Source organism: Rhinoraja longicauda, chromosome 11, assembly GCF_053455715.1.
Source record: "Rhinoraja longicauda isolate Sanriku21f chromosome 11, sRhiLon1.1, whole genome shotgun sequence".
NCBI classification, from domain to species: Eukaryota; Metazoa; Chordata; class Chondrichthyes; order Rajiformes; family Arhynchobatidae; genus Rhinoraja; species Rhinoraja longicauda.
Window position 1 is genome coordinate 42273145 of NC_135963.1, and position 20583 is coordinate 42293727.

General features: G+C 44.3%; 1 protein-coding gene across 5 annotated transcripts in view; it reads right to left on the reverse strand.

Annotated features, from left to right (window-relative positions):
* The window catches only part of LOC144597837 (putative voltage-dependent R-type calcium channel subunit alpha-1E), a 411899-nt gene that overhangs the window by 75526 nt on the left and 315790 nt on the right, over positions 1-20583 (reverse strand). For all 5 annotated transcript variants that reach the window (XM_078407483.1, XM_078407485.1, XM_078407488.1 and 2 more), the window contains 4 exons: positions 20229-20288; positions 12545-12651; positions 9016-9112; positions 3140-3300 (listed from right to left, as the gene is read on the reverse strand). In XM_078407483.1, the coding sequence (XP_078263609.1) occupies positions 3140-3300; positions 9016-9112; positions 12545-12651; positions 20229-20288 (425 nt within the window). The remainder of the gene's footprint in view (positions 1-3139; positions 3301-9015; positions 9113-12544; positions 12652-20228; positions 20289-20583) is intronic.

Consider the following 20583-nt stretch of genomic DNA (forward strand, 5'->3'; position numbering starts at 1 on the left):
TTTGCTGGCCACAGGTGAAATAGCAGATGACTGGAAGACACCAAATGTCGTACTGTTATTCAAGAAAGGCAACAAGAAGTCAGTTAATTATAGACATTTGAGCATAACATTAGTGTTAAGAGTTATTGGGAAAAGAGGACCACATGATTACTCTGCACTGGGAGAGGCAGGGATTAATTAAACAAAGCTAGGTTTTGGTTTATTATCCTCACGAATACTGAAGTATGGTGAAAGGCTTTGTGTTGCATGCTTAGGGGTGGCACAGTGGCACAGTGACAGAGTTGCTGCCTTACAGCGCCAGAGACCCGAGTTCAATCCTAACTACGGGTGCTATCTGTAGGGAGTTTGTATGTTCTCCCCGTGATCACGTGGGTTTTCTCCGGGCGCTCCGGTTTCCTCCCACATTCCAAAGATGAGCAGGTTTATCGGCTTCTGTCAATTGTTAATTGGCTTCTGTCAATTGTTCCTAGGGTGTAAGATTGAACTGGTATATGGGTGATCGTTGGTCGGCATGAACTCGATGGGCCAAAGGGCCTGTTTCCACATCGTATCTCTAAATTATACCATCTAATCAGATCAGATAATGCTATACATAAATACAATCACGTTCAAACTCAGGTACAATAGATAGAGGAAAGGGGAAGCTATAGAGCACAGAATATAGTTGTTATCATTATTGTGCATAAGGGTCTATAGACAAAGTCCAATCTCCACAATGGGGTAGAATTGGATTGGACAGTCCTGTGGTTTATGGAAGTTCATAAGTAAATTCAGAACCCTTCTTCAGGAGGGTTCCTTTGCAGATACTTCCATTACTTGAATTCAACATTCAATAAAATTAACCCTCATTCTTCTAAACTCCAAAGAATACACAAGACTAGCTGTTTTGCAATCCACTAGTACCAACTTGGAATTCAACCAGAGGCTCAACTATTTCTGTAGCTATTCCTTTGAAACTTTGGGTGCAGGCTACTGATCCCTGGAGCTTTGTCCATCTTCATTCTGTGATTTTTTCTAACACCTGTTGCTCATAATATTTTATGCTGTTTAAAACTACCCCATCTGTCACCATCAGGATATTTCCAACGTCCTCCACAGTAAATGCTGATACAAAAACAGTCAGACACTTGCTTCCTTTCTATTTATCTGCAGAATCCTTTACTGTTCGTTTTGATATTACCATGAAGATTTCTTTCAAAATCAATTTTCTCTGTTCTTTCGAGCTGGTAAATCTTTTGCTGCTGGTTCCTGAAATATTTGTAGTCATCTGCTATTGCTACTTAGGGAGAAGACCCATGCGGTCACGGGGAGAACATACAAACTCTGCAGAATCAGCACCATAGTCAGGTTTGAACCCGGGTCTCTGGCGCTGTAAGGCAGCAACACTACCGCTGCCCCACTGTGCCGCCCAATTCCTCAAAGAACTTGAATATTTTGTTGAACATGATTACTCTTTCACGAGACCACGCTGCCTATGTTCCATGAGGTGATGGCTTTACAATGTTCTGTTATTGTCGCTTTAACCATTCATTCTAACATTTGTCCAGGAATAGATGTTTGGCAGACTCTGAGCCATTCTCACCACTTGTTTTGTACCGTCTATTGTTTACAGTGAGCAAATCTGCCGGTAAAGGTCTTGGACCCTTTTTCTGTTGTGAACATTTATTGTAAATGTCAAAGCCCTTGCGATGATCCAGTATGCAGCCTGCAATTTGAAAGCCGGTGATCTTTAGAGTTACAGTGTGAAGAGTTAAGTAATGATATACCTTGTTTTAGAGGAAAGATGGAGAGTCATACAAACCCAAACGTAGAAAGTCACACTCACAAAAAAATGTCTGACTGCAAGCAGGAATTTTAAAATATATTTGCAGTTCCAAAATAGGAAGTCACATTGAAACATTCGATTCTCATGGAAAAAGGTTAAACCCAATGAAGAATTTTGTGCAGAATTTTGTGGACAATGCGGAGTGTGTGCAGTCGGTGTCACCTGTTGTGGTCATTGGTGATCGTGTGCAGTGTCAGTATGATCTATTGTGGACACTGCACACTGTGTGTAGTGTCAGCAGGACCTCTACAGTGTGTGTATAGGCAGTGTGAGCAATGTGGACAGTGCGCAGTGTGTGTAACCTCAGTGTGAGCTGGTGAGGTCACTATGGAGTGAGTGTGGTGTCAGTGAGCTGGTGTGGGCAGTGCGGAGTGTGTGTAGTGTCAGGGTGAGCTGGTGTGATCACTATGGAGTGTGTGTAGCGTCAGGGTGAGCTGGTGTGGGCAGTGCGGAGTGTGTGTGGTGTCAGTGTGAGCTGGTGTGATCATTATGGGGTGTGTGTGGTGTCAGTGTGAGCTGGTGTGAGCAGTACAGTGTGTGTACTGTTAGGGTGAGCTGGTGTGAGCAGTACAGTGTGTGTAGCGTCAGGGTGAGCTGGTGTGAGCAGTGCAGTGTGTGTAGCGTCAGGGTGAGCTGGTGTGATTATTATGGGGTGTGTGTGGTGTCAGTGTGAGCTGGTGTGGGCAGTGTGGAGTGTGTGTACTGTCAGTGTGAGCTGGTGTGAGCAGTGCAGTGTGTGTACTGTCAGTGTGAGCTGGTGTGGGCAGTGCGGAGTGTGGTGTCAGTGTGAGCTGGTGTGGGCAGTGCGGAGTGTGGTGTCAGTGTGAGCTGGTGTGGGCAGTGCGGAGTGTGGTGTCAGTGTGAGCTGGTGTGGGCAGTGCGGAGTGTGACGTCAGGGTGAGCTGGTGTGGGCAGTGCAGGGTGAGCTGGTGTGGGCAGTGCGGAGTGTGGTGTCAGTGTGAGCTGGTGTGGGCAGTGCGGAGTGTGTGTAGCGTCAGTGTGAGCAGGTGTGGGCATTGCGGAGTGTGTGTACTGTCAGGTGAGCTGGTGTGAGCAGTGCGGAGTGTGTGTAGCGTCAGGGTGAGCTGGTGTGGGCAGTGCGGAGTATGGTGTCAGTGTGAGCTGGTGTGAGCAGTGCGGAGTGTGGTGTCAGTGTGAGCTGGTGTGGGCAGTGCGGAGTGTAGTGTCAGTGTGAGCTGGTGTGGGCAGTGCGGAGTGTAGTGTCAGTGTGAGCTGGTGTGGGCAGTGCGGAGTGTGTGTAGCGTCAGGGTGAGCTGTGCTTGCACTCCTTGTTCTCTGGGTGTGTATCATTACCTGCATTCCTGTTTGGTCATCTTGCTGCTATCTGTGCAGTAGAAAAACTTGCCCTTGAAGAGCTGCACGGCGATCACTGCGAAGATGAACATGAAGAGTTTGTAGACTATCAGAATGTTAAACACGTTCTTCAGTGATGTCACCACACAGTCGAACACTGCCTGAAACCAGAACGCCACAGGATAGTAACCCACGCCATCAGTAGAGAGTCCCAACCCACTGGCTGCATCATCATCTACACCGTCATCAGTCACCGCCCAGACTGGAGACACCAAAACCGCAAAGACTGTGATGCGGATTGAGGTGAATATTGTTCAGGACAAACCGAGCGAGGAGTGGCAAGAGAAGGAATGAGAAATGGAACCGACATAGATCCCCTGAAGTTGCACTACTTCCCAGTCAGGTGACAGCTCTACTTTAGCCTTAAGCCTACTTTCCTGTTGCAGTACCTCTTGAATTGATGAACATATTCAATATCCACTATGTGTGCAAATTCATAGTGGAGCAACTTCCCTTTATCTACATCCTAAATGTCCAAATTCATAATCTGACTGTAAACCATGGATCCAGGCTCAAAGGCTTCAAAGGGGTCATCTTGCTTTCTCTTAAAGTCCATGGATTTCAGGGTTGTTCTGCCCAATCTCCCCTCCAAATATAATCCTCTCTGTCCCAGAATCAATCAGCTCAATCTCTGTTGCATTGATTACAAGCCATGTACATCCTTGTTGATGTAATCAGACCCAGCCAGGGCATAGTCCCCAGATCAAAGATCTTGCAAATGCATCAAGGCATACTTCAATTCCTCAGACTTCAATCCCTTGCCACGAAAACAAACATTGACTTCCAAACTACTCGCAGTTCCTGCCTCTTAACTCTTTTGTTATTTTCATGCAACAATCCTCAAATGGCCACGGCACACCAACATTTATTAACAAATCATGTTTTAAACCGTGTCCTTTTCTGTTGTTTCTCAAGGGAATTTTATATTGTTCAGAATTATTAATTATTTCTTTGAATGTTTATCATTGCTTATCTTTGGTCATACTTTTAAGTTTCAAGTCTATCTTGGTGCTTTATACTTATGCAATTTATTAAAACAAGTTCTTTGTTTTGACCTTACCACTCAAAGTTAGTACAAATTCCTTCTCTGGTTTAAGCAGTCAAGCCAGTCCTAAATCATAATACAAGATCTAAGGCAGGCAGAACTCTTTGTTCACTTCACATTATTTTAAAAACTATCTTGAAGGTACTCCATCAAGTATTACTATGGCGATTCACCCTGTTTGCTTTTTTGCCCTGTTTACATTGAAAGTAGTCTTCTACAGTGATTCAATAACCATTTTTATATCTTCCCGTTTCCAGATAAACCTTGTTCCAGACAAGAACCATGGTTAAGAGGCCTATACACTACGGCCAACTTTGTTTCTTGTCATTAATTATTTCTTTACTCCCACTCATTCTTGATTCTGATTTTCCTGGCAAACATTATTTTCCGCTGCTCTCCCTATCTTTGCCTGTTTCATTATTTCCATTATGAATGCTGCCCACCATTTAAATTTTTGCCTATTGTTTACTGACAATCAACGGCTAGTTTCATCAGCTCCCACAACTTGAGTCACTCCATAACCAAACCTCAGCATTGGATCAGGTTTGTGTTGATCGCATCTCCGTTGAGGTAAGAGATTAGAAAAAGTTTCCCCCAACCGCCACATAAAACAAGCTAAAGAGCTCTGAAAACATACATTTAACACATACTACTAAAACACAAAGAAGGAAAGGATAGACAGACTGTTGGCGAGGCAGCCATTGCTGGCGCCACCCGGACAAAAGTGCAAAAGGGAAAAGAGGGGTAATAGCTCTAAGGAAAAAGGATGGAGTAAAGAGATAGTACAGTATCTTTACTACCAATGTCACTGGTAAAAAGAGGAATCAGGCCCTGCGACATGAATTTGGAGAGCTCAGTCACTGGTTAAAATGCAGAACCTCTCAGGTTATAAACCCTGGTTCACTTCCAGTGCCTCGTGTTCATGGAGTCAAAGAGTCGCAGAACACGGAAACATGTCCTTTAACTCACCATGTTCGTGATGATCCTCTAACACCTATGTCGACTAATCCCATTTACCAGCACTTGGTCAACAGCCTTCTATGCCTTGGCGATTCAAGTGCTCATCTCGATGCTTGTTAAACATTGTGAAAGTATCTGCCTTCAGGAACTGTGCTCCAAATCCCAAACGACGTCTGGGTGAAGGAATTCTTGTCTATACCTCTTGTCTATACCTCTAGGTGAAGGTTAAGGTGAAGCTCTTCACCTTAAGCTTGCTCCTCGACACCTCGGGAGTATTGAGGAATGGAGGAACTAGCGTTTAGGTCCAAGTACCTTGAAGGTAGCAGCACAACTGTATAACATGGTTAAAATGGCACATGGATCCCTGATTGTATTGGTAATTGAGTTATACAGCACAGAGACAAGCTCTTTGGCCCAAATGATCCATGCCAACCAGATAAATGTTTATCTGAGCTAGTCACATATGCTCCTTTGACTGATATCCCTCTAAGCTTTTCCCATTCATGCACTTGTCTGAATGTCTTTTAAATGTTGTAATTGTACCCACTTTAATCACTCCCTGTGGCTGTTAACTCATCCCTTCCCACCCAAACCACCCCCTCCCCAGGTACCTTCCCCTGCAACCACAGACGATGCAATACCTGTCACTATAACTCCTCCCTCGACTCTGTCCAGGGACCCCAACAGTCCCTTCAGGTGAGGCAGAGGTTCACTTGCAGCTCCTCCCACCGCATCTACTGTATCCGTTGTGCAAGATGTGGACTCTTATACATCGGTGAGAGCAAACGCAGACTGGGTGATCATTTCGCGGAACACCTTCGCTCAGCCCGCGTGAACCAACCTGATCTCCCGGTTGCTGGACACTTTAATTCTCCTTCCCATTCCTACACAGACCTTTCTGTCCTCGGTCTCCTCCATTGTCAGAGTGAGGCTAAACGCAAATTGGAGGAACAGCATCTCATATTTCACTTGGGCAGCTTACAGCCCAGTGGTATGAATATTGATTTCTCTCATTTCAGGTAGCCCCGGCATTCCCTCTCTCTCTATTCCTCCCCACCCAAGTCACACTAGCTTCTCATTAAGAAGGTTCTCGACCCAAAACGTCACCCATTCCTTCTCTCCAGAGATGCTGCCTGTTCTGCTGTTACTCCAGCTTTTTGTATCTATAAACAGCTTACAATGGTCTGTTTCCTTTATCATTGTTACTTTTTTGCATATCTGTAATTCATTGTTCTTTATCTCTCCACATCACTGTCTATATCTCTTGTTTCCCTTATCCCTAACCAGTCTGAAGAAGGATTTTGACCCGAAACGTCACCCATTCCTTCTCTCCAGGGATGCTGCCTGCCCGGCTGAGTTACTCCAACGTTTTGTGTCTATTCTATGGCTGTTCGTTCCACATACCCACAACTCTATGGCATCCTGGTCCCATCGCAACAACCTGGAGCTCAATGCTCTTAAGATAGTGGAATTGATTGTAGACTTTAGGAGAGCTCCCCCTCCCCTCCCCGCACTCACTATCAACGCCATAGTCACATCTGTGGAGTCATTTAAGTTCCTTGGATCCATGATCTCAAGGGACCTTAAATGGGAGGTCACTATCGCATTAAGAGAATCATGATGATTGTTGCAGAGTCCGCATAGTCATAGGAGCAGAATTAGGCCATTTGGCCCATCAAGTCTACTCCGCCATTCAATCATGGCTGACCTATCTTTCCCTCTCAACCCCATTCTCCTGCCTTTTCCCAATAACCTTCGACACCCATACTAATCAAGAATCTGTCAATCTCTGATTCATAAATATCCAATTACTTGGACTGCACCCGTCTGTGGCAATGAATTCCACAGATTCACCACCCTTGTCACAACTGCTACCCTTCTGACATTAAGGGATATGGGCCAAATGCAGGCAGGTGGGACTGGTAGTTGTAGATGGGGCATGTTGGTCGTTGTGGGCAAGTTGGTTTTATGAAAGGGAAATAGTGTTTGACAAATTATTTGAATATACATTGGCCTTTGCCTTCATAACCTCAGTTAATAACAGAGAATGGAAGACAATTAGTGTAATAAATTAAAGTTTGTTGTGATCCAAAGATAGATGGACAAGGAGTCAAGAGGAGGATGCAAAAGGTTTTAGGTGACTGTGGAAATATAACACTCTCCACTTTGATAGAAGCAATGAGCATGGAAATTCCCTGTTCAATTTGGATATATTTGCCTCCATTTCAGTGCAACTGTGGTTCAATGAATTGATTTCTGGGATGAAGGGAATTCTCCTCTAATTAATAAGTAATACATGGCTATGAAATCACCGCAATTCAGAGGAACAAGAAATTGTGTCAATGAAATGTCCAAAATTCTTGATGGGTTAACAGGGCAAAGGCTGTCTTCTTGTTTCCTTTTGCTATACGTTTTAGAATCATGGGCTTTGTTTCAGAATAAAGGGTCAGCCATTTAGATAAAGAAAAAATTCCCAGTAGCTCATGAATCTTAGGAGTGTAGGAAAATAACTGCAGATGCTGGTACAAATCGAAGGTATCACAAAATGCTGGAGTAACTCTGCGGGTCAGGCAGCATCTCTGGAGAGAAGGAATGGGTGACGTTTCGGGTCGAGACCGTTCTTCAGACTGATGTGGCATTTTGTGATGAATCTTAGGAGTTCTCTCTCCCAGTATAATGAATGATAATTCACTAGCCTCCTCAGATGAGATTAATTGACGTTTGGACATTTAGTGACATTAAACGAGTTGAGAGATGTGAGAGGTGGAAATTGATTAGCCTTGATACTATTTTAGAATGAATGCATGGTGGTTTATTGTCACATGTAGCTAGATATAGTGAAATCCTTTGTTTTTATTTACAATACACAAAATACGCAAAGAGTCACCACCTATCAGGCACCAATAAAGTTACAAGGGCACTCATTAGAGTCATGAGTACTCATTAGAGTCATGAGTACTGATTAGAGTCTGTTAGAGGTGTCCAACCTGTTCATGGTGTTTTTTCTCATATGGAATGGATGTCAGAATGCAGAAAAGGATAACGGAACAAACATTAGCCACTTTCAGCTACTCCAACTACAAGAAACAGTCACGTAATCAAAGAATCACACGGAAACAGGTTCTTCTGCCCACCTACCACAACCATGATGACTATCTATGCCAATTCCATTTGCCTGCTTTTGGCCCATATCCCTCTAAACCTTTCCTATATACCTATCTAAATCTTTTAAATGTTGTCATTGTACCCGTCCCTACCAACAGAACAAAAGATTTGTTCTTCCTTGGAACCAGTGTTCAAATGGTAAATAAGGGATTTACAGCAGGAATAGCCATTCCTAAAGAATCGTTCCTAGCTTACTAATTAGAAGTATCTAAGAGTGGCTCAGATATCAGTGGAACTTTGTATCCTCGATCACACTTAATAGAAAATCTCCACCTCTGGGCAACGATCATGTGAATGCAAGGTCAGTACATAATGGACGACCAGAGGTACAGACTTTAGCTGCTTTGAAGGTATCTTTTCTTATTTATCACTGATTAATCGGTTATAGGTTATGGCAGGAGAGGAGATGGAATTTTCACAGTTTTGAGAAAACGACAGCTGGGGATGCAGAGGGTGTGAGAATTTTGAGATCCATTCATTGGATTGAGAGGGAGGTGTGACGATGAACAGAAACTTGCCGAATTAAGAAGGATGACTGGGGAACGTTGACAGCAACAATGAATGAGCCCCGTTACTTTGAGTCAGTAACAGGTGGAGCACTGCTCCTTAGATTCCTAAAACTGAAACCAGCATTCAAATACCATACCTTCAGTTTTGGGAGTCGCTTGATTGTCTTTAATGGCCGTAAAACGCGAAGAACACGCAGGGACTTGATGGTGTTGATGTCCTTCCCACTGGATCCCCTGCGGGTGAAATTGACATACTGATGTTAAACTCTGAGAGAATTCCTGAACACAGACATTACAAAGTGCAACATAAAATATGCACATTATTGAAGCAAAGAGATATAACTTGCAAGCATTAAGCAGAGACCTACAATGCGGACATTAAACACAGAAAGGTGTGGTATTCGGGGTTCACTGTGAACTGGCAGCTCTTGTGTGGTCTGGTCTATTTGTGGCATGAGTTGCCTTTTGACATTCACCTAAAATGTCCCACAATGAGTTCATTGAATGCTGGCCTTGCCCTGCAAGACCTGAACAGCAGAGTGGCGGAGCTGTAGAGGGCTGAGCCCATAATCCAGGGGTCGATGGGTCAAAACCCTCCTGTGCCTCAGCAAATCTCCAACTAGTTCCTTAAGACAACAGAGAGATGCATTTAGCAAAGCTGCTGCCTCACAGCTCCAGAGGACAAGATTCAATCCTGACCTGGGGTGCTCTGCGTGTGGAGTTTGTACATTCTGTGACGATGAGGGTAGCATCCGGGTGCATTAGATTCCTCCTACATCCCAAAGACAGTGGAAGTTGGTAGGTTAATTGGCCACTGTAAATGTTCCTGAGTGTTTGCTACACAGTAGGGGGTGTTGATGAGAATATGGGCAGAATAAATGGGATTAGTGTAGGATAAGAGTAATTGGTTGATGATTGGCATAGACTCACTGGGCCAAAGGGCCTGCTTCTATGCTGTGACTCTCCATGGTCGACCACATTCTCAGAGGTTGGTACAATGGCACAACTGTTGCTGCCCCACAGCGGCAGAGACCTGGGTTCGATCCTGACCTCGGGTGCTGTCTGCGTGGAGTTTGCACGTTCTCCCTGTGACCATGTAGGTTTCCTCTGGGTGCTCTAGTTCCCTCTCACATCCCAAAGACGTGTGCGTTTGTAGGCAAATAGGCTTCAGTAAATTGTCCTTTCTGTGTAGGGAGTGGATTCGAAAGTGGAGTAACATAGAGCTAGTGTGAACGGGCGATCGGGCGTGTGATGGTTAGTGTGGATTCAGTGGGCTGAAGGGCCTGTTTCTGTACTGTATCTTTCGATTAATCAAAGTGAACCAAACATGGAGGTTGCATTTCATCTCATCCCACCAACAATTATCCCCGAACTCTTATCAGATCTGCCAACACAGGAATATTCAAACAAGCACCTTCTGCATCCTAACCCGTCATTTGATGAGCTTTAGGCTCTGAGGCATCCTCCACAAGACACAGAAAGAGATCAATTATAATTACCCAATGAGATTCCTTTGGAAGAAAGAAAATTCATAGGAGAAAGGAGAGAATAGAAGAATGCAAGATTAATGTCAATCAAGGTAAACATAAACAGAGAGATATCAGCACGTAGAAATATCAGAACAGTGCACAGAGACTATAAAAATCTATAAATCTTTGTTTTTTTAGTTTAATTTAGTTTAGTACATCCTCCTTCAAAGCGGGAGATAAGACAAATCTGGTCTCACTACCATCGTATCTACAGTAAAACTCCAGTATTCTGTTCTCCGGTTGTTTATAAATCTTCAGTACTGGGTGATGTTTCCCACACTCATTACAAACTCACCAGGGCCCATTCCCCTGCTCTCGATACACCCTATAAATGATGCAATTAAGCTAGAGACGGTGTGGAAAATATTCACAAGGATGTTGCCTGGAATGGAGGACTTGAGATTAAGGCTGAGACACTTTTCCCTGAAGCAAAGGTAGCTGAGAAGTTAGAGGTTTCTAAAATGATGAGAGGATAAATATGGTCGATAGCCAGTGTCAGTGTTCCATGGCAGGGGTGTCTAAAAATGCAGAGTTAAAGTAAGAGGGAGGAGGTTTAAATGGGATCTGAGGGGTAAGTATTTTACACAAAGAGCAATTGGTATCTGGAATGAGCTGCCAGAGGGAATGTTGGAGGCAGGGACAGTATTGATGTTGTGGGTCAAAGGGCCTGTTTCAATGATGTTTGGCTAGATGACTCTAAGCTCAACATAACTCCATAACTACACTCCATTTAAACTCGGTGGGGACTGTTCCCACACTCTGTTTAAACATACTAAGTGCCTTTCTCCTGGGCTCCTTTCAATCTCACACATGATCTTTAAACTCACCATACATTGGTGAGTTTACACCATACATACGCACCCTTTAAACTCACCATACGTTTCCCACATTCTCTTTAAACTCATCTGGTTCAATGAAAACTTTATGAAACTATGGTGTAACGTCTAAAAAATGTCAACTTGAATGCGGGTTGGGGTATTTAAAGGAAGACTCCAAGAGTCTATAAAGTCCGTCAGATTAGCGGCACCATAATCCTGAGGATATTAGATTATTGGAGTTTTACTGTAATTAAAACAAGAAACCTTCCCCCTCAAACTCAAATTCTCTTGTCATGAAGGCCAACACTCCGTTGGAGGTCTGCTTGTAGGCACAGTCCCTTTCTGACATACCCCCGTTATCATTCAATTAGACAATAGACAATAGGTGCAGGAGCAGGCCATTCGGCCCTTCAGCACCGCCATTCAATGTAATCATGGCTGATCATTCTCAATCAGTACCCCGTCCCTGCTTTCTCCCCATACCCCCTGACTCCGCTATCCTTAAGAGCTCTATCTAGCTCTCTCTTGAATGCATTCAGAGAATTGGCCTCCACTGCCTTCTGAGGCAGAGAATTCCACAGATTCACAACTCTCTGACTGAAAAAGGTTTTCCTCACTTCAGTTCTAAATTGCCTACCCCTTATTCTTAAACGGTGGCCCCTTGTTCTGGACTCCTCCAACATTGGGAACATGTTTCCTGCCTCTAACATGTCCAACCCCTTAACAATCTTATACGTTTCGATAAGATCTCCTCTCATCCTTCTAAATTCCAGTGTATACAAGCCTAGTCGCTCCAATTTGTATATCTTGCACACTCACTTTGTCCTTGCTCTACAATTTGCGCCACACCCAGCTGACATGTATTCATATCCTTCCCCATGGTTGGTCAACATCTGCTGCTCCTCACATGGCCAATTCTTGCTTTCTGTCAAAAAAACCTACCTTCGGTGTGTTTAATGGGGCAGTGTGGAGAAAGCTTGGCCACATACTGTATCTAACTTATCTAACTACCCAAGGGATGATTATTGTGCTTCACTACATATCTAACTTATACTGTACTTACCCTGGGGGTATTTAATGGGGCAGTGTGTAGAGAGCTTCACTGCAGATCTAACTTATACAGTACCTGCCAGAGGGACATTTAATGGAGCAGTGTAGAGAGAGCTTTGCTACATATCTAACCCATAGTTTTCTCCTTAGTCCAATTGTCTGGAGAGGACACTTGTTTTGCAAGCACCCCCAAACAAGCAGGCCCAATGCCTCTCTTGCTTAAGCTGAAACAGCAATGCAAAGATTTCCAATTACCCTCAGTCACTTACGTGAAAGCAAAAGCAACCAGTGCTCCACTCACTACGATGAAATCCAGAATGTTCCAAACGTCACGGAAATACGAGCCTTCATGGAAAATCAAACCAATGTCTATCATCTAGAGAAAGGATAACAGCTAAATAATTAATCAACAGTATCTTCACAATTCATCATTGCCCGCTGTTAAATCTTACACTGACTTAACTTGCACTGATATTGCATCTCTAGCTTAGTACAGAGACCCAGCATGCTTCACAGAGTAGAATTAGACATCGTCACGTAAAAGTTATTCAAACTGATGATTCGTAATTTGATGAAAAAGTGGCTTGAAACTACAGACGGAACAAGGAAGAGAGGACAGGTACATGGATAGGAACGGTTTGGAGGGATATGGGCCAAACACAGGCAAATGGATGAGGAATTGGGAGAACAGAAGTCGTGTGAATGGGTGATTGATTGTCAGTGTGGACTTGATGCATCAAAGGGCCTATTTCCATGTTGTATCTTTCAATCAATTCAATCAATCAATTCAATCGAAGAAGACCAGATCAGGGTTGGCACTTTGGACTGCATGGTCAGGTTGGTCTGAAGGTCTGTTTCAATGCTGTATAATCATGACTGTAATAACACGTGGAAACTCTTCTGACAATATAAAGAAGAGGATATCAATACACTTGATCTTAATTCAGTGTCAGACTCCTCCTCTTTGTGCCCACCGACCTATACTAATGAGTATTCCACAATGCATCCAGACATTATACTCTGATTTAAATCTCTTTAGAAGAAGTATAACATAGTAAGAAGAGCAGGAAGCCAGAGGATTGCGACTCTTTTAAAGAGCAACAGAAGATAACTAAAAAGGCAATACGGGGAGAAAAGATGAGGTACGAAGGTAAGCTGGCCAATAATATAAAGGAGGATAGTAAAAGCTTCTTTAGGTATGAGAAGTGGAAAAAAATAGTTAAGGCAAACGTGGGTCCCTTGAAGACAGAAGCAGGCGAATTTATTACGGGGAACAAGGAAATGGCAGATGAATTGAACCGGTACTTTGGATCTGTCTTCACTAAGGAAGATACAAACAATCTCCCAGATGTTCTATTGGCCAGAGATCCTAGGGTGACGGAGGAACTGAAGGAAATTCACATTAGGCAGGAAATGGTGTTGGGTAGACTAATGGGACTGAAGGCTGATAAATCCCCAGGGCCTGACGGTCTGCATCCCAGGGTACTTAAGGAGGTGGCTCTAGAAATCATGGATGCATTGGTGATCATTTTCCAATGTTCTATAGATTCAGGATCAGTTCCTGTGGATTGGAGGGTAGCTAATGTTATCCCACTTTTTAAGAAAGGAGGGAGAGAGAAAACAGGAAATTATAGACCAGTTAGTCTGACATCAGTGGTGGGGAAGATGTTGGAGTCAATTATAAAAGACGAAATTGCGGAGCATTTGGATAGCAGTAACAGGATCGTTCCGAGTCAGCATGGATTTATGAAGGGGAAATCATGCTTGACTAATCTTCTGGAATTTTTTGAGGATGTAACTAGGAAAATGGACTGGGGAGAGCCGGTGGATGTAATGTACCTTGACTTTCAGAAAGCCTTCGACAATGTCCCACATAGGAGATTAGTGTGCAAAACTAGAGCACATGGTATTGGGGGTAGGGTACTGACGGATAGAAAATTGGTTGGCAGATAGAAAGCAAAGAGTGGGGATAAATGGGTCCCTTTCAGAATGGCAGGCAGTGACTAGTGGGGTACTGCAAGGCTCGGTGCTGGGACCGCAGCTATTTACAATATACATTAATGACTTGGATGAAGGGATTAAAAGTAACATTAGCAAATTTGCACATGACACAAAGCTGGGGGGCAGTGTGAACTGTGAGGAAGATGCTATGAGGTTGCAGGGTGACTTGGACAGGCTGTGTGAGTGGGCGGATGCATGGCAGATGCAGTTTAATGTGGATAAGTATGAGGTTATCCACTTTGGTGGTAAGAATAGGAAGGCAGATTATTATCTGAATGGTGTCCTTAGGAAAAGGGGACATACAACGAGATCTGGGTGTCCTAGTGCATCAGTCACTGAAAGGAAGCATGCAGGTACAGCAGGCAGTGAAGAAAGCCAATGGAATGTTGGCCTTCATAACAAGAGGAGTTGAGTATAGGAGCAAAGAGGTCCTTCTACAGTTGTACAGGGCCCTAGTGAGACCGCACCTGGAGTACTGTGTGCAGTTTTGGTCTCCAAATTTGAGGAGGGATATTCTTGCTCTTGAGAACGTGCAGTGTAGGTTTACTAGGTTAATTCCCGGAATGGCGGGACTGTCGTATGTTGAAAGACTGGAGTGACTAGGCTTGTATACATTGGAATTTAGAAGGATGAGAGGGGATCTTATTGAAACATATAAGAATATTAAGGGGTAGGACACGTTAGAGGCAGGAAACATGTTCCCAATGTTGGGGGAGTCCAGAACTAGGGGCCACAGTTTAAGAATAAGGGGTAGGCCATTTAGAACAGAGATGAGGAAAAACATTTTCAGTCAGAGAGTTGTAAATCTGTGGAATTCTCTGCCTCAGAAGGCAGTGGAGGCCAGTTCTCTGAATGCTTTCAAGAGAGAGCTAGATAGAGCTCTTAAGGATAGCAGAGTCAGGGGGTATGGGGAGAAGGCAGGAACGGGGTACTGATTGAGAATGATCAACCATGATCACATTGAATGGCGGTGCTGGCTCGAAGGGCCGAATGGCCTACTCCTGCACCTATTGTCTATTGTCTTCCATAATTATCAGTAATCCCACAATCTGGGCCTGTTATCTCACCACTCTATCACTGAACTCTTATGCCTTTCCTGCCCCTTCATCATATCTAGATTCTTTGAGGCAGAGTTGCCTTTTGGGACCTCACTGTTGTTCATCATTCTTCTACCCCTTCAAACCCATCTGCATGAGCGAGACTTGGCAGCCTTTTCTTTTCTACACTGTGAACATCTTGGCACACTTCTGTATACATCAATAGATAGTTGCATATTTAATGCGTGACCTACATATGTTTCTCTTTGCCTTAGACTGCGAGTTTAGTTTCAAAAGGGGTAACTCCAAGCTCCCAAAACTGAAGGCGCTTTTCCACAAGCAACACTCTCATGGAAATCCTACACCATGAAAAAGTCGATATAGTAAAAGTACTTTTAGTAGTCAATATAGAAAATGTTCTTCTCTGACGTCTCTGAGTGTGTTTCTATGAATTAGTCCGCGTTGTTTTAAATGTTTATGTTGTCATTTCTTTATGTCGAGAGGATTGACCAAAAGGTCACATCAAGGTAAATTTAGTTTAGTTTAGTTTAGAGATGCAGCACGGAAACAAGCTCTTTGGCCCATCGGGTCTGTGCTGTCCAGCGATCCCCGCACACCAACACTATCCTATATACACCAGGGATAATTTTACAATGCCAATTAACCTACAAACCTATACATCTTTGGAGTGTGGGAGGAAACTGGAGCTCCCAGAGAAAACCCACGGAGGTCACGGGGAGAACGTATAAACTCCGCACAGATAGCAGCTATAGACAGGATTGAACCTGGGTTTCTGGCACTGTAAAGTAGCAACTCTACCGCTGCACCACCTTGCCCCCTATGATGCTGCCCCTAAATTTGTCTCGTATGCTGGTTAGCGGTGCTTCCCTAAATACATTTTGTGAACTACTACATTTTGAAGTGATTGGGTGGTTGTTGACGGTGACTCAACATTCAAAGAAGGACAACAGTGTGGGAAGAGGTGGAGAGGGGTTGACATTTTATTGAGAGAATGGAGGACACAAAGAACTGAACAACATGGAGGGAATTGGATATGCAAAGAGATGAACATCTTGAGGGCTGAAGGCAAATAAAGAGTGGATGTGTAGAGGATGTTGGAGGTGTAGATGGACAGGATATCTTGCTCAGAGATGGGTGGGGAAGGTACTAGACATCCTGCTCAGGAATGGAGATGTGGAGGGATTGGATGGCTTGGTTGGGATGCAGGAGTGGAGGGACTAGACATCCTGCTGAGAGATGGAGATGTGGAGGGACTGTGCATTCTGATGGACCATGGAGGTATAGAGGGACTAGACATCCTGAGCTTTTAATTGAGTCAATATAGTAAATGTACTTCTCTGATCTCCCTGATGGATGGATGATCTCTGTTAGGATAGAGGGATAGAAGGACTGGACATCCTGGTGGGTGATGGAGGTGTCGAGGGGATGGACATCATTCCCAGGACTTGAAGCATAGAAGGACTGGACTGCTTGATGAAGCGTGGAGGAGTAGAGGGACTAGACATCTAGCTTGGTGACGAAGGTGTAGATGGGACATGGGATATCCTGATTGGGGATGCATACAAGCTATGCCAGTGTAGAGGGAATGGACCTCGTGTTGGGCGATGGAGGTTTAGAGGGAGTGGAAATTCTGGTCAGGGCTGTCGGACTGGATATCCTGGTCAGGGATGGAGATGTAGAGGGATTTGACATCCTGGTTGGGGTTGCAGAGTTGTAGTGTAGATATGCTGGTGAGGAGTTGGAGATGTCGACGGACTGGGTGAACTGACAAGGGGATGGAAATGATGGGGGACTGGAAATTCCCCCAAATACAAATGCCTAAAAGTTGAAATTTGAACAGAAAATGCTGGCCAAGCAGCATCTGTGGAGAGATATGCTGAGTTTGTGTTTCAGGTTAAGACACTTCATCAAAACTGGGCAAGAGATTTAAAAAAAAGTATTTGCAGGGAAGGTGGTGGGATGGATGAAGTTAGGAAGTGTTTGTGACAGGGCGAGATGGGTTCAAATGGCTAAAGGTGGCAGTTATGTTTCCTTGTTTGTATCACGTATTGTTAATGTGCAAGCTTTGGCCGAGTTGAGCAGGTAAGGCTATACTTGTGAGTAGAAAGAATACGAGTCAAATCACAGATTATGGCTACAGTATAAATGACCATATGGTTATCTTTAGTGCAGATATAAAAAGTGTGTTGCCCAAGGTTGAAGAATTCAATACACAGTCCAGAAGACAGGAACGATCAGGACAGAAGTTGGGCACTGTTTCTCACTGTATTGGCTCTTATAACAGTGCAGGGGGCCACTGACAGAATGGTCAGAGTGGAGAGGGATGGTGGATTAATGTGACAAGGCATCGGAAATCTCAGAGTCGCTCCTGTTGACCGAACACGAGAGCTTCACAACCCGCGTATGGTTTCTCCATTGTGGAGGAGCTCACATCACGGAAACTAGATCAGTGAATGTGAGTGGAAGAAGTGCAGGTGAATCGCTGCTTCACCCTGAGAGACTATTTGGGTGGGAAGAGAAAAGTTGGGAGGGCAGGTATTGCATTGATTGCAATTGCAAGGCATGGTGCCTAAAGACGGGGAGGGCCGATGAGGAAGGAAGAGTTGATTTTAGATTTTTTTAGATTTAGAGATACAGCGCAGAAACAGGCCCTTCGGCCCACTGGGTCCGCGCCGCCCAGCGATCCCTGCACACTAACACTATCCTACACCCACTAGGGACAATTTTTCGAGGATGTAACTAGTAGAGTGGATAAGGGAGAACCAGTCGACGTGTTGTATCTGGACTTTCAGAAGGCCTTCGACAAGGTCCCACATAGGAGATTGGTGTACAAACTTAAAGCACACGGTATTGAGGGTTCAGTGTTGAGGTGGATAGAAAATTGGTTGGCGGACAGGAAGCAAAGAGTAGGAATAAACGGGTCCTTTTCGGAATGGCAGGCGGTGACTAGTGGGGTACCGCAAGGCTCAGTGCTGGGACCTCAGTTATTTACAGTGTATATTAATGATTTGGACGAGGGAATTGAATGCAACATCTCAAAGTTTGCAGGATGACACGAAGCTGGGTGGCAGTGTTAGCTGCGAGGAGGATGCTAGGAGGCTGCAGAGCGACCTGGATAGATTGGGCGAGTGGGCAAATGCATGGCAGATGCAATATAATGTGGATAAATGTGAGGTTATCCACTTTGGCGGCAAGAACAGGAAAGCAGAGCATTACCTGAATGGTGACTGATTAGGAGAGGGGGAGATGCAACGTGACCTGGGTGTCATGGTGCACCAGTCATTGAAAGCAAGCGTGCAGGTGCAGCAGGCAGTGAAGAAGGCGAATGGTATGTTGGCATTCATAGCAAGAGGATTTGAGTTTAGGAGCAGGGAGGTTCTATTGCAGTTGTACAGGGCATTGGTGAGACCGCACCTCGAGTATTGTGTGCAGTTTTGGTCTCCTAATCTGAGGAAAGACGTTCTTGCCTTAGAGGGAGTACAGAGAAGGTTCACCAGATTGATCCCTGGGATGGCGGGACTTTCATATGAAGAAAGATTGGATAGACTAGGCTTGTACTCGCTGGAATTTAGAAGACTGAGGGGGGATCTTATAGAAACATATAAAATTCTTAAGGGGTTGGAGAGGCTAGATGCAGGAAGATTGTTTCCGATGTTGGGGGAGTCCAGAACCAGGGGTCACAGCTTAAGGATAAGGGGGAAGTCTTTTAGGACCGAGATGAGAAAACATTTCTTCACACAGAGAGTGGTTAGTCTGTGGAATTCTCTGCCACAGAAGGTAGTTGAGGCCAGTTCATTGGCTATATTTAAGAGGGAGTTAGATGTGGCCCTTGTGGCTAAAGGGATCAGGGGGTATGGAGAGAAGGCAGGTACAGGTTACTGAGCTGGATGATCAGCCATGATCATATTGAATGGCGGTGCAGGCTCGAAGGGCCGAATGGCCTACTCCTGCACCTATTTTCTATGTTTCTATGTTTACATTTGCCCAGCCAATTAACCTACAAACCTGTACGTCTTTGGAGTGTGGGAGGAAACCGAAGATCTCGGAGAAAACCCACGCAGGTCATGGGGAGAATGTACAAACTCCATACAGTACAGCACCCGTAGTCAGGATCGAACCCGAGTCTCCAGCGCTGCATTCGCTGTAAGGCAGCAACTCTACCTCTGCAAAACCGTTGACCAGGAAATTGCAAAGGGGATGATCCCTTTGAAATGCTGAAAAGGGAGGGGAGTATGTGTTTGGTGTGGAATCTCATTTGAGCTGATGGAATTTGTTGTGGGTATTACAAAAATGCCCATACATGCTGTCTGACTTACTTTTGTTTTCTTATTTGTGACTGGATATCCTGATTGGGCTTCATCACAGTGCGATACAGCATTGAAACAGATCCTTCAGCTCAATGTGTTCTGCGCTAACCGTCAACCATTCATTTACACCAATCCTACGTCAATACCATTTTTAAAAAAAACTTTCGACATTTCCCACCAGATTCTACTGCCCTTCTCTCCACCAGGGACAATTTACAGCGGCCATATAACCGACCACTTCTAGGGATGTGGGAGGAAACTGGAGCACCCAGAGGAAACCCACACAGTTACAGGGAAAATGAGCACACTCCACACAGACATTTCGTATATTCCTAAAGATCAGGATCGAACCAAAGTCTGCAGGGCAAGGCAATGGTTCTTCGTGCTGTTCCAGTGTGCTGCCTCATGGCGTACAGTCCCTAGATATAAGGACGGGGATAGAAGTCAAGACATCCTGGTGAAGAGGATGCAGGAGGAATGGAACGTGTTACATTTGCGCAGAGCATCAGACAGATTGGTGGAGGTGGATCTTAGATCTAGAGTGGGGAAGGAGAAGTTTGGTTACAATCTGTAATGAAATGCTTTACCTTAATCACCATTTCAAAGGTGAAAACTCCTGTGAACACATAGTCGAAATACCTGAGCACCTGGTAGTTGGAATGAGAGAGAGAAAAAAAAGAAATAGAGAGAGGGAGAGAATAATTAGGGGTATGCATATCCATAAAACACATTGCCTACTTCCTACTTTATTTAACTGAGGCTCTTTTCAATTCTTATCCTTTATTCTATATAATAAAACTCTCATTTGTTTGTTTGTTTGGTTGTTTGTACCTGAACTACAGCCAAAACAGTACATGATAGTGCGAGAATTTTAGGCCCACCTTACTCACCGTCGTCCCTTTGGTGTTAATGGAAGAAGTTTCATTGAAAACGGTGCTATAT